Source organism: Leptosomus discolor, chromosome 1 (genome assembly GCF_034619465.1).
Source record: "Leptosomus discolor isolate bLepDis1 chromosome 1, bLepDis1.hap2, whole genome shotgun sequence".
Taxonomy (NCBI): Eukaryota; Metazoa; Chordata; class Aves; order Leptosomiformes; family Leptosomidae; genus Leptosomus; species Leptosomus discolor.
This window is the reverse complement of record NC_141391.1, coordinates 88,710,730-88,725,741: the sequence shown is the minus strand read 5'-3', so window position 1 is coordinate 88,725,741 and position 15,012 is coordinate 88,710,730. Positions and strand designations below refer to the sequence as shown.

The 15,012-nt window shown below is 37.9% G+C and overlaps 1 protein-coding gene across 2 annotated transcripts in view; it reads left to right on the top strand.

Moving 5' to 3' along the window:
* Positions 1-14,715, top strand: part of APOO (apolipoprotein O) — a 34,039-nt gene extending 19,324 nt beyond the window's left edge. The window contains exons 7-9 of one of the 2 annotated variants that reach the window (XM_086468096.1): positions 1,163-1,270; positions 11,255-11,350; positions 14,403-14,715. In XM_086468096.1, the coding sequence (XP_086324222.1) occupies positions 1,163-1,270; positions 11,255-11,323 (177 nt within the window). In that variant the 3' untranslated portion in view covers positions 11,324-11,350; positions 14,403-14,715. Of the gene's footprint in view, positions 1-1,162; positions 1,271-11,254; positions 11,351-14,402 lie in introns of those variants that run through there. The other variant, XM_086468158.1, reaches the window with a different exon arrangement.
* Positions 14,716-15,012: the final 297 nt, after the last annotated feature.

Below are 15,012 nucleotides of genomic sequence, written 5' to 3'. Positions count from 1 at the left end.
GGTACATAGCTGGCCATGTTCTTCAGACAAAGAAAGGGCAGTGATTCTTTGCACCAGTGGTAGAACTGCAGGATGTTGTGGATGCTAAAAATTTGCACAGGGCTCAAGGGGAAGTGCCACAAGTTCATAGAAGGGAAATTCCTTGGGCACTGTTATACTTGTAGAAATCACCTCTGGCTCAGGAAATCTGTGAACAGTGAATTGTTGGACACTGGAAGAAACTTTAAAAATTTCATTCAGAAACTTTTTCACAACCATCAGAAAACTGTTTCAGAAACATCATTTGTGCTTGCCATGTTCTCATAGTTGTGGTTTTCCAGCTTCCCCTGCTGTGGAAGATAGGGTGATACCTTGTTATTTCTTGATTTCATAAGTTTTTTGGTTTCATATCTGTCTAGTTGGGCAAATTGTCCAGTTTTGCATTTCTTTATTTGTAAGAAAACTGATAGTGATATGAAAGTGAGTATTGACCTGAACCTGGAGCTGTAAAAACCTAACGCTCCTGAGTTTTAAAGGATGCTGTGAATATTACAGTTTCATATCATGTATGGGGCAGTTAAGGTTTTTTCCTGTTGTAAAATTATCTGTTAGTATAACATAGCAAACATGGTCTTGCCTAGCTGTCTTCTGTTTTGGGAGTTGACAGCTGGTTATTCATTACAGCCGTCTATCAGAAAATTAGGTCTTTTTTCTAAATAGAAAATAAAAAGAAACAAAGGGGTACTCTTACTGTTCTGTCAAGGCAGTGGAAATGTAAAATTGCAAAACAGCAACTAAGTAGGTTGTGGGCTATTTTTGTCAAAATTAAGAAATAATTTGCGTATGTTAAAACCGTTGAACATTGAATATTAAGTTGTTTGTTAAATAAATATTAAGTTCTGTTAAATAAACAGAATTGTTTCCATGGACCATCATTCCACCCATTTTTACACCAATATGTCTTTCAGGTAGCCTTCAAACGCTTTTTTAGCAAGTTGGCTTTTCTTATTCCTCATGTGTCATTTTTATTTTTTTTTTCTAAGATGTTTATTAATGCTGTACACCCTGAGCTTGAGCAGAAAGATGTTAAAGATCTTGTGTTTTGAGACTTCTACTTAAACACGAAGCAAAATAATATTTCCCAGATTATTAAATTCGTGCTTTCTAACATCTTGTTTCAAAGGTTGCTGGTACACAGCTGTATGACTGGAGTCTTCAGGGATATATTGCTGTAGAATCTCTTTGGAAGGATAATCCTAAGAAGAAGAAATCTGGGGAAAAAAGTGGTAAGGTAAGAAGTCCGAGCAACTTGATTTCTGAGTTTACCACTGCATTTTCAGACAAAGTGTATACAAACAGTAGTGCTTTCTTTCTACTCACTCTGACCCAGCTTTTATCTCTGAAGACAAAGATTTCTAAGCTGTGGAAAATTATTAAACTTATTTCAAGTTAAACTTTCAGAAATGCTGTTTGGAAGTTTTCTTTAGTATAGTCTGCTGAATGTTTAATAGGAAACTTGGGAGTATTGTGATTGGAATGCTAGAGATCAAGGCTCTTACAGTCTTATTATTTAAAAAAACAAACTCGGTTGGTTTGGTTTTTTTAATTAATTTGACAAGCTTCATTCTTAACCTGAAATAATTCTTTTTTTTTCATTACATATCTCCTCCTTGGAAGAGAGAAAATAGAATCTTGTTTCCAATTAGTTCCTTTGAGTGTTCATGAATATTTGCTCTACCATGATGATGTTATTGTGTGCTGTTCTATTAAATGTTACTATCTACTCATTAAAACCAGCACTTTATAGGGATATGTGGTTCTTGAGGATTTAGTCATAGATAACTAGCTGCGTGGTTTAATACTTACAGCCCTATTTTAGGAAACTTTGTTTAATTGGTTCTTATCCAGAAGACTGCCAATAAAAATTGAGTTTCTTTTGGATCTGCTTTGAACTGGGATCCTGGTGAGGTACCAAGCACAGTCATTGCTGAAAGTTTCTGCTTTCTAGATTTCCAATTGTTTATCAGTGAACAAGGGGTCAGACTAGCATTCACTTGCATGGGGTTTTTTAATTTTTTTTTTTAGCTAGAATAACATTCGCCTTTATTTTCTGTTCTACAAGTCACTTTGGTTTTTCGGTCTGGCGTTACTGTTCTGTGTTATGCTAAGCAGACTGATGTCTTGCCTTAGAGATGCCTGCATCTGATGACAGAGCAAATAGTAATGTGCTGGCTTTGTTTTCCAGAGTTTGGCATGCACTTAGGTTTCTTTGACAGGATTTTTGAATTAGTGTTGCTCATACAACTAAGTGAATGTCTGCATTCTTATTTTCTGTTTTAGAATAGAACAGCTTTCCTTATTCCCCCTACAGAGCATCAGTGATACAGTAGGATTTCCTTGCTTCACCAGAGAAGGGAAGCCTTTTTTCCTAGCACTCCTGTGGTCCATGCTTATACAATACCACCATTTGAAGGCATGTGTGCCTTTAGTTAGTTTAAATGTCAGTGTCTCAGCAACTGCTCTTCCATAGTTGATTTATAGTCATGAAGGTGGTTGCTATATTTAAGTCATATTATTCAGTGTACATAAATGAATTTATCCTTGGGTTTTGAGTTAGTGTTTGCATTGGTATCTAACTGTTTGCTTATAAGTTTGTGTGTTTTAAAGCAGTGTATATTAAGAATTTATACTATTTTTTTAATGTATGTGTATTATATTTCTATATAAAACCACAGACTGGTTGAGATTGGAAGGGACTTCTGGAGGTCATGTTGTCCAACCCCCCTGCTCAAGCAGGGCCACCTAGAGCTGGTTGCTCAGGACCATGTCCAAGCAGCTTTTGATTATCTCCAAGGATGGAGACTCCACAACCTCCCTGGGCAACCTGTGCCAAGGCTCAGACACCCTCACAGTGAAAAAGTGTTTCCTCAGAGGGAACCTCCTGTGTTTCAGTTTGTGCACATTGCCTTTGGTCCTGTCACTGGGCACCTCTGAAAACAGACTGGCTCTGTCCTCCTTGCACCCTCCCTTCAGGTATTTATACACGTTGATGAGATCACCCTGAGCCTTATCTTCTCCAGGCTGAGCAGTCTCAGCTCTCTCAGCCTTTCCTCATATGAGAGATGCTCCAGTTCCTTGATCATCTTTGTGGCCCTTCACTTCACACTACCCAGTATGTCCATGTTTCTCTTACACTGGGGAACCCAGAACTGGACACAGTACTTAAACTTTGTCTGTACAGATGATCAAACATAATACAGAGCTGTAGTGAATTGTAGGATTTTAGTTTTGTATATCTATAATTGTTTGCTTCTACCAATTGCTGGATGTTATGATTGGCTAGTAGTGTCCAACAGAGCAGTACACAGTGACATCATTATGTTAGAAGAAATATTAATAATTACAGCCCCCCCCCAAAAAAAAAAAAAAAGGAAATAAGATTCTGGTTTGCTGCGTCAAGTGCATTTTGCATGCTATGAAATGATACCAAGTTTCAAAATAAGTGCAGTGTGATGGGTTAACAATACTAGTCAAAGATGAGCACCAACTTGTGAAGAAACAGAAACTGATTTTAATAAATCATTACCTTATGTAGTGTCTTGATCATAATTTAGAACCTGCCTGAAGCTTCTGGAGTTAAGTATCTTAGTGATGGTTTTGTTTTTTATCTACTAGATGTTTCTGTTATGCCACAGGAGCAAGCTGTCTTTGTAGTTGTACCTCTCTGATACAGATAAGCAAACTGACTTCTAGGAAATGTGTAGGTATCTAAGTGAAGCAGAGTGTAAGAGACTGGAGGGCTGTGCAAGTTGATTAAATGTGTGCCAGGAAGAGCCGGTACGGTGTTTAGGGAACCTTTTCTACTGCTACTCAAAGAAATGAAAGTTCAGGTGTGTAACATAAAGCTTCTGTGGTTTGAAATTTGCTTCTAAACTCACTGTGTCTTTAATTCCTGATTTCTAAGCACCTGTGCTTGTTCTGTTGATTAAAAACTGCTGTCCTAGCTGCAGATTTCCATCTCTTATTTTAGTTGTTTAATGTAGCCTGGCAAAACAGGTGTTTTGAGAACAACTTCGAACCAGCAGAAGGGCTGCTGACTGAGCCAGTTCAGACTAGGTTGGCTTAGAAATGCTCACATGTCCTGTTCAGTTGCTGAGTCTTGAGAGGGGAGATGTTCATCAGTGGATGCTTGTCCTGTGTTGGCTTTAGGTGCTTCAGTAAATGCATTTGTATAGCTCTTTGAATAAACAAAGGTTAGTTAATCATACTGTACCTTTCCTAAAACTTAGGCCATCAAAAAGTATCTCAAAACCAGGCAACATTAAAATATTTCAGAAAGACAAACTGACAGCATCAGTAAAAATTAGCTGAGCTTTTTATTTTATTGTGTCCCAGGCTTTCAAAAGGAAACACGTGGTTGTTATTGGAAGGCAAAAACTTCTGAAGCTTTCATCTTATTATAAGGCTTATTCAAGCACTTGCTACCTCAGCAGAAAAACAAACGACATGCAAAATTGCAGAGACCACTAAGTAAACACACTTCTTTCTCTTCCTCCTTGCGGAATCTTTAAATCAAACCCCTTAGTTGCCAAAATGTTATTTGCACAAAGGAGCAAAATGCCATTGAATGGTTTCCTCCTACAGTTCATCTAATTGTTCCGATGTTGTTGGTGTTAACTGTTGCCATTTAACTTGATGGATTAGGGAAGATAAAAAATCGTGTGACTCAAATGAAGAAGCACTATGCACTTGATGAAATAGCCTGCATTTCAGATGTTCAGTGATCTCTTGCCACTGGAGCATACAGCTTCATTGTTTCTTTGTCCTCTGAAGTTGTTAAAGAGAGGATATTGTCTCCCTGGTGTCTGGAGAAGCTGAACAGCAGTTGTAAAAGGTCACATGTTTTTGAAGTCACTAGAATGTGGACTGAAAAGTATTTCTAATGGAAGAAGCCTGCCCTGAAACTCCTGTGGTTTATAAAATAAATAGTTGAGAATTTGGGGGGGTAGGGTTGGGTTTGTGGTTTTTGTTGTTTTGGTTTAATTGCTTAGGGTTTTTTTTTAAGATAGCATTGTGATGTTCTATCGATATTAGGTCAGTCACAGTTAATAATTAACACCTCTACCTTTTTTTATACATGTAAGCACTGGTATGTCCCTCATGAGATGTGAGAGGTGAAGTCTACCCTAGAAAACCTTTTCTGTCTGTCTCTAATGCTGTATCGTTATATTTTGTTCATATGTGGTTATACTTTTTCTTTATATAGATGATTAGGTCCACCAAATAGTATCAACTTTTCTAGCAAAAGAATTTCAGTTTAAGCTGCATTTTTATTGGAGCTTTTACTGGTACAGAAGTGTCATGGAAGAAAATGAATACTTCTAACTACCATGTATTAAAATTGGCAAAGCATTCTAAGGTAGATTTGCGATTTCTGTCTTAATTTGACAGCCCTGTGAAAGAATTGGGTTGGTTTTGTATATTTATTTCTATTGTCATACTAGGCAGCTAGATTTCTTAACTAAATATAAATGTTATTCTTGAGTTGTTGTTACAGCAGGAATAACCCATTTCTGGAAACCATGCCAGTGCAATAGATGTTACTGGTTTTGTGACCTTCACTTTAGCATTTTTCCTGTTGCTACGCAAAGGATTCGTGCAAGTAGTCAAGCAGTATATGGGTGGCTCTTCTTGGCTTGTGTTAATTTGTTACATTGCTCATCATTTGTTTGATAGTCAAAGGTACCACAGCTGTGCCTAACTTCGTGTTTGTGCAGCCATGTCATTAAAATAGATGTGCTATGTTAATTTTCCGAAGGTTTTAGGAAACAAAAACCTGTGCCAAATTGAGGTCATATCAACTGAAATCTTAAGCTGTGCCAAGAAAGATGAATTCCAGGACCTTCTGCTGCTACATTTCAAAACACTGTAGCTGGAGCCCCTCCATAGAGCAAGTCAGTCTGATAAGGTTTCAAATATGCTGTTTACAGTACAGCATTCTGGTACACTGAAGCTGGCTTGTTGAAGGAGCCAGCTCTTCAGGATGTCAGGATGAAAGCCCTCTGCTAAAACTACACAAGTAAAAATCAGTGTTCATGTTTTTTTTCTTTCCAGAAGGATGAAACATTTCCCTGATAAGGGACAGCAGGAGTAGTTATTCAGTTTCTGTATACTTTATCTCAATATGAAGTCGACAACTTTTCTACTTCTTCCCTCAGGTAGAGGAGATGGTAGAAGAAATGTAACCGCCTTGTTGGGAGGCCAGGTATATTTTGAGGGCTTTGTCTTCTGAAAATGTTTTGCTTACTTGAGTGATCTTTACTCACAAGAAGTAATTTCACAAAAATCAGTGGAATTAGTATTAACATTTATATTATCAGTTTGTAAATCTTCAGGGGAAGTATTAATGAAATGGAAGATGTGTCCCTCAAACCTTCTTTATCTTACACTTGGTGTGCAAAATTTGTAGAGAATCATTCCAACTTGTGCCTTTACGCAATTTTTTAGAATGATTTTGTTTGAAACCCTTTTGAGTAGCCTTAGGCGGCATCAAACTTTCGTTACTGGGGTTTTGCAATTATGAAGGCTAATACCCTTCATTGCCTTCAGCTAATCTTTGTGAGTAACTAGTCCCTCTGCTCTGCCCAATATCATAGTTCATGCAAGATCATCTTTTTCTACATTTCTTTTTTTTTTTTTCTCTACACTTTTTTGCTTTCCAGGGCCTACAAGTGTTGAAATGGCTGAACTGTTAAGCCAGTGAATTGCAGCTGCTTTTTGTTGGTTTTTTTTTTTTCTTTTTTTTCCACAGCGTTCTCTGTTTAATGCTGGCTGAGTTTATCAGCTTTAATACCTGTTCGTAGGTCAGAGGGATGGATAAACCATAGCAGCTTGAGGATTTTGTGCAACAGTATAAACTCAAGGACTGTGGTTTTCTATGCGAACAGAAAACTGCTTGAAGATCAGTATTTTGGAGCCACAGTTCAATGCATACCACCTGTAAGTGTCTAACAATCAGGTCCTGTTTGTCAGTCAGCTCATTTGATGTTTATTTTCATGAAATGCAGCCTTCTTGCCATTCCTCTGCTGCCTCTGGTTTTGATACTTCCTTAATTTGTACTGTTGCATTGTACTGTAGGGTTGTTAAAATGACTTTGTCTTCAAGTGACAGGGGCACGTGTTATGGCACCAAGTCACTTAAACCCAGGTTTTGTTCCGGCCAGTGAGTTAGTATGTACTGAAACGCATAGAAAACCAATTTTCTTCAGGTAGTTCTCACTTTGTCTTGTCTTTATACCTCTCAAGGCTTTTGCGGTATTGTCAGCTATTCTGGATCCTCTCTCTTCCCCCGACACTGAATTGGGCACCCGTTGTTTTTACTGAAGTGGCCAAAATGTGAAAAACCAGAACAGCACTACAGCTCTGAAAACACCCTCCTTCTTAGGGCTTGCTTCTTTCTTCGTGTGTGTGCTCTTTCCCACTTTGGTCCAATCACTGATAAGACCTTACAGAAAACTGACCTTTTTTAAAATTTTCTTTTTCTTTTTTTTTTCTCTCTATCATTTGATTATTTAAACAGCTTCAGAGGTTGAGAGAAACTCTTGTGGCTTATTGTTTGTAAGTCACCATCTGTGACTTACTAATATTTTTTTTTACCTATAGATAAATATTTATTACAAACATGAAAATATACAAATATTAAAAATCTATCTATATGGCTATCTCTGAGTATTGGATTAAGCAACAGAGTGCTTCCAAGTGCAAAGACTGCTCAGTTTTGGGTGCTGGTTTCCTGAGCTTGCTCAGAACAAGCGTCAAGGAAATTGTGGACCTGAACTTTACTGATTTGAAAGCTCTGGTGGAAGTGTGTTGACTGGGGAGCTTTACTGTCAGCATCATAGATTGTGACCGTAGTAAACCTTAAATGGTGTTTTAAGAGGAGAGTTTTTGAGTCGCTTGTGTTTTGAGCATCCTTTAAAACGCAACATAAGCATCTGAGAGCACTTCTTTCTACAGCAAATACTTGTTAAGACTTGTCTTTGGTAGCTTCTGAACAGACAAGCAAAAGTTTGGTCATCTGAACTAAAAGATAAACATTACATCTGACAGAAAATACTCTTTGCTGTCCTATGCCCTCTATTTGTTATTTGGTAGTAAGAACAATAACAGAGTAAAACTTGTAAAAATTATTACTTCTTTTGGATTGGATCCTTAGTATGGGCAGTGTTGAATTGAAATGTTTTAGAGTGGGAAAGACAGAGTCTACTCTGCAAAAAGTTGCGCTTTTTAAGGGCAGCTTAGAGTAACATTTTTAAAAGTGCTTCGTATTTCTAGAGAGTCAAGCTTAAGCTCAACTAAAAATAAAAGAAGGAGGAGAATAAATTATTGATTGACTGGAGGAGCATGAATAAGGTAAACCTCTTTTATTCTAAGCAATATGTTGCAAACAAAAGAGAACAGAAGAGAAGGTAAATGATTAATCTGTGAGGCCAGATGAGCCTTTGTTTTTCTTTTGCAGCTTTTGGCTGTTTTTCTGGTGGCCAGACTCTACCTTTCAAAAGTGTTCTGTCAGCATAAGAGAGATGTATACTGACCTTTGGAGTTACAATTTCTAAGGTTAGGTGCTGGTGTAAGAGGGCCTGGCCATCTGCAAGACTTTTGAGAGGTGGCCACAAAAACTAACTTCTGCGTCTGGCTAGGCTGTCAGGTGAGCAAAAAGCCGTCACACATTAGGGGTTTTTTGGCACTAGGCTAGGTTGCTTTGGGGCATTTTTCTCTGTATGGACAGAAAATTTTCAGAGAAACCGTTGCGGTTTAAGTTTGTTCTTTAAAATTTAGGTCTCGGTGTATCTCTGTTAGATACTGTGTGCTAAGTTGGGGTGGGGTTTTTTTTATCACTAATGTACTGAAACCTTACAAAACGCATTGTGTACGGTCCCCTTAGTTCCAATATTATTTTCAATTTCAAATAATGCTTTTCTTTTTTTTTTTTTAATCCCATAGAATCCCAGTGTATTGAGCACTTTACTAATTAATGTGTTATGGAGATTTCTTATCAGTCAGCTTTCAGAAGTGTAAGAATGCAAAATATTTCCCCTTCAGCTGTGGGACAGAGCTCTGATGCGTGAACTCCTCTGGCCACCCAGATATATTATGGAGTGCTTGTGTTGAGCCAGAAAGTAGAAGGACAGTCTTGAATATGTGCCTGCTTCTAATTATGGGAAGGTATCATGGCACGGAGGAGGTCTGTCTTCTGGGTCATCGATCTAAACGCATTTTTTGCTTCTGATCTGGTTTTGAGTGTGACTAGAGGACTTTGACGCTTTGTTGTAGAATTAGGTGTGTTTATTTCCTGTGCCAGCTCAAAGGACATCCTTTTCTGGCTACCCATATTACTGCTTGATGGGTCTCACTCAGCCTCACTATTTACACTGTGGGCACATACAGTGAATGGAGTTAAAAGAACTTCTTAATTGCTAATCCAGCGAATGAGTTAGTGTGAGGAATGACAGTTCAGCAGTGGATTGGCTTGCATTAAATAACTCAGGCTTAATAGATCTAGTGAAGACAAGCCCTGTGATGAGATCTACTGAGCTCACAGAAACAAAGGAACTGAACAAGACCCCTATTTGCTTGTACATTTGTGTGTGTTGCTTTGGGTTTTTTCCCTCTTTTGGGACCAAAATAACCCACCAAAACCAAATCTTACCTAGATGATATTTCTTTTTACAAGTTGAAACAAGCAAATGGAAGAACATAGAACTCTCTGTGAACAATTTATTTTTAGTTCATTTCTTCAGAGTTGAGTAATCCCTGAGTTGAGGCATCATGAGTCAAATTATTTGTTATAAATTGTAGCAAAATGTCGTAACTTACAAGTTCCTGTACAGGAAAATCACAGAGTAGATCATTATTTTGAAATGGGTGTGGTTTGTGAATGTGATTTCTTATACTATGACATATCCGAGGTGGAGATCAAAACAACATGGGTTTTTGAAAGAAAGGATTACATTTTAAAGGTCTTGCTAGGCTTATTTTGAATAAGAAATTTAAGAATTATCTTCATAATTGAACCTTGATGTATTGAGTCCATACCTCCAGCGCAGCATGTGTGGTCTCATAGACTCGGTGCCTTATTCATAGTGTTTCATTTGTGCTGGGACATAAATTTGACCTATCCTGTGAAATGTTTATGCTTCCCAGTCTATTCTGGCTTATTTTGTTATGTTTTCCATCACTTTTAAGTCATGTTGGTAAAAAAATATTTTTAGAATAAAAAGAAAATGCCATTTAATTTTCATGTGTAGAATTTAAGAATAATTGAGGCTGGGTGTGACCTCTGATCATTTCATCCCACCCCCTGTTCAAAGCAGAGACAGCTTCAAAGTTAGATTTTGTGGCTCAGGCCTTATGCAGTCAAATGCTGAATATTTGCAAGGATGGGGATTCAAAAAGTTCTCTGGAAAACTTGCTCCAGTGCTTGATCAGTGGTGTGACACTTCCCCCCCCCCCCCCTAGATCTGATACAAATTTGCTGTGCTTCTGTGTCCTTTGCTTCGTGTCCTTTTGGTATGAACCTGTGAGAAGAGCCTAGCTCTTCCAAATATATAAATGCCCGTTAAGGAATTGTAGAGAGCAATTAGGTTCTGCCTTTGGTCTTCTACAGGCTGAACAGACGCACATGTCTCAGCCTGTGCTTGTATGTCATGTGCTTCTGTCCCCTAACCATGTGTGTGGCTATTTACTTTTTTTTTTTTTTTTTATTGATACCTATTTAGAACAATAATCAAATGCCTGTTTTTTATAGCATACTTGGCGAATAGATAGACCAGACGCTCTAACAAGCCTCTCTTTGTTCTTTGATTTCTGTCATGTATTTCGGGGAAAGTGTGAAAACACTCTCTCAAAGGATATGTACTAAAAGAGACCTATTGTATAAATCCACACAGAATTCAGAGAATGCAAAATAGCAACTACTCTGTGGGAATACATCCTCTGTTATTAGTGCAGGCAAAATGAGTCAATTAAAGCATTTCTGTTGAACTACTTGTTCTTTCAAATACTTTAATTGCTCAGTGAACTACAGGAAGACTAAAATCTAGAAACTGTTTAGGAGACGATCATATTTGAGTATGTTATACTGAATTAGTCTCATCAACTGCTTGATTTTGCAGAAGCTTTTGTTTCAGCTTTTGAAGAGGGTTTCTGTTCTGGCAAAAACATTAACTGTGGATTTCCTCAGTTGAAATTTTGTGCATATTTTTCCCTCCTCAAGGGTGATGCAGATGGTGACAAGCCCCTGGAAATCCATGCCGCTTCAAACGAAAAGCGAGCCCAGAAGTAGAATGTCAACTCGCTTGGTGTCAAACAGGTAAAGGATAAAGACAGATAATAGTATGTGGCTACAGCAGCAAAATAACCTGGAAAAGCTAAACATTTGCAAGTTTGACTTGTAGTTATCTTCTTCATATTGATGAAGAAAGAGGGGAAGACAGTTTTGTCTTAACATTTGTCAAGAATATGCGTGGTCTTTAATGCTGTTTAACAAATCTAAATTCTTCAAGGAAATACATATCTCCTCCAAGGGTTCTGAGTTAATTTAGCAAGGCCTTGTTAATGTATTGTTAGTTGTTTTGGGGTTGGTTTTTTTTTTCCTTCTTCCCACTTCTGCCTGCCATATCAAAAACCTCTGCCTTCTTTGTCACATCTGTGCAGTGTGAAGGTGGGGAAGGAAGCCTCTTCCCTGCTGATACATTTTCTCTAAAGATTTGTCAGTGCTAGGGTACAGCATTATCTTACAGCCTGTAACAGTCCACAATGTGCCTGACCTTTTACGTTGATGCACCTCCCTAATGAGGCATGCTCCATCAGTTGGGAACGAATGGTGGAGGAAATGGAAGCAGCATTTCCCAGTTCTCCGAGACAGAAACTTGAGTTGAGACACCAGTTCCGTTTCTGACTTGGCCAGTAGGCTGCTTTCTAAACTCAAGCAAGTCAGGTGGCTGTTACAGTTTCTAGAAAACCAAAACAAAAACACCCTCTCACCTTTTTTAAGGTGGGTCAGTTTCATAGGACAAAAATTGCTCTGTGTTTGAGGCTTCTCACTACTAGTGATCGTGTAGTTGAACATCATTTAGTACAAAATACCAGTTAATGTCTGCTCTGTTATCAGTTGGTAAAGGGTGGCTTTTCTGAACATATTTTCTAGTTGCATGTCTTTGCCCTGTATTATTTTTGCACATTAGGTTAAAGACCTGTTTTTCAACAGAAAGTGATCCTAGAATTGCAGGGACTCCTCATTATTTTAGTTTGCAATGTTCCATTTACCAGCAAAAAAATTTTTTTTTTTTGCTTTCTAACTGCCAATTGTGTAAATAGAGTCCAGATGTAGAAAACTGCACCATTTTTTTTCTTCCTTCCGTGCATCATCACCAGTCACAAATGTTTGCAGATGTGATGGAATGCACACATCTGCTGAGCAACGGCGTTCCACTGTTACATGGTCATCTTTAAAAGCAAAACTAGTTTCTAATGTTGTGTTTCCCTTAATTTATTTTTAATTGCTATAGCTAATTCTCACAAGGGCAAAAAGGTATGTTGACTAGCTGATTTACTGAGTATATTAGATTTTCCTTCAGACATCTGAATATGAGTTCTTTAGGAATACACGTTTTGCTAGTATTTTTACAAAATAGCCATGTAAAATAAAAATTAAAAAAACAAAACAAAACACACACCCCCCTCCCCCAAAAAACGGAAGAACAGTTTTGTTTTGAGTAAAGATGCCCAGGACAACCAAGAGGAAGAAAAGCTTCTCTAAAATTCACTAAAATATTGTTCTTACTGTGAACTAGGTCAGAGCTACTAAATGATAAAAAGCCAGGAAAGTTGAACTTTTGTGTATGTATGTGGGACACTCTGCAAATATCAAGGTTCGTTACAGACAGAAACTCGTGAATAGCATTTATTTTCTTTTAGCATTTCTTGCTGTGTGAATGTAATTTCTGGTAGGTCATTATCTACTTCTTGAAATGCTAATGCTTTTTGCTTATGGTGTATTTTGGTTTTAGGGGGAGGTGGGTGGAAGGAAAGGAACAAAAGCTGTCAGGAAGACTTATACTAAAGTTGTTTTCCAGACCTTTCATCCCCAGGATTTTAGTCGTAAATATAGTCATGCTATATAAGTAAGCTTTGAGAGGTACCTCGCTAACAGCTGCTGTCTCAGATGTTCTGCTGGCTGTCTTTTTAAAGAGTGAAGGTGATTGCTCAGGTGCTTAAAGTACCTGGCTGCAGCTGGTTTTGAAATGTACTTGCTTTACCACGTGTTGTTTCTGGAGAAGATACATAAATGGAACGACTAGATTTTTTGACCTAGAGCAGCCAGATGGTGGAAGTTCAGTTCAGTATCAATTTTCAGCTGTTCTGTGGGGGTGGCGATTTGTTACTTCTGCTTAAAATCCAGTTATTTAACTCCATACCCAACTCCAGATGTGTTGTTGGATTTGGATGATGCCAAAGGTTGGAGAAGGCTGCCGTGATCTTTGAAAAGACATATTTGTTTGTTCTGAATGAGGTCAGTCCTGAAAGTCTCACTGTATTTTCAACTGTTGGCAATATTCCTAGTTGAATCTGGTTACTAAAATAAATACAATCTCATTTTCCTTGTAAAGATTTGCCACAGCCTGAGCCGCTGAATTGTGGATGGTCAACCAAGGACAAAATCACTTTGGGTTGGAGACGGTAACATATTTCTCCATTCCAAAAAACAGCAGCCTTGCACCTCCTTTATTATAGTATGTTTGTCATCAATAATTATATGCAAACTACAGCTCAAACCACATCCTATTGTGGGAGAAAAAAGCTTTAATTTTATCCAGCTGTTGTGCTGAAGAGTTGCATGGAAGTGACACGGCTCTGTGTTTTTCCATGAAGACAGCGTATCTCATTTTCACTCTGTTTGGGTTCTATATTTATGTAATTCCATTTCTTTGAGTTAAATTATGCTCGCATTACACCAGAGTAAGTGAGATTAGGAAAAAATGCACTTGGTGGGAATTAAAAAGAATTATTTTTGAGAAAGCTGGTTTATTACACAAGATTTCAGTTGGCGTTTTGTTGCTGTGTTCTTTCTCTTTTGTATTTCCGTAGAGTTCAGCTATAGGAATTGAGTTCTTTAGAACAGACATAATCATTAGTGCTCTAGTGTCAGTAATATGAAGAGTTAAATGTCTTTATTAGAAGTAAATTGCTGTTAAGAATGTTTCTCAAATAGATTTTGATTAGCTTGAGACATCAAAGGAAAAAAATTTTTTAATTGCACTTTGGCAATGGAAAGAAAAGGTCTGTGATATTTAATTCTGCTTTCTCCCTTCTTCCCTCTCCCCCTTATCCTCTATCCCCTTTTGGTTTCTTTTTGGTTATAGGTGAATTAAAAATATAGATAAGAGCAACAGTTTCCCAAGAAAAAGAGGAAAACCACCTGAATCCATTTTGATTTTGAATGTGACTAATCTGCCTTCTGCCTCAGGAAAGACTGACGATGTGCTGCTTGGGCTTCTGGTATAGAATCTGTGAAAGGACACTACGTATTTTGGGTCAGTCTGGAAACCTTGTCCTCAGTTCTGTAGTGGGACTCAAGTCTGCCCATGCTTGTCCCATTGCAGGATCAGCAAGTCTCAAAATTCCTCAGTCTCTCATTAATTATTTATATATAAAATTAAATTCCAGTAACACAAAGTGGTCCTGTTTTTTTTTTTTCCTCTCCTCCTGTCTTCTATAAACTCACGTATGTGACATTTGCACAGTCGGTGAACAGTTCTCGAGATGCTTTTGACAGTGCCTGTGTGTTTTAACAGTGAGGAAAAGCTTGAAGTAGCATGATGTTTTGGCTAACATTAGCTAATAGAATTACAGATAAGAGCAATTACAATGACTCTTGTGTTTTGTCCGAGTTCTCCCCCTCCTTTCTATACAAATCTTCTGCCTCATCAGTGCCAGCGGGAGGTATATAATGAAGCATCTGTGAGTTCCTGT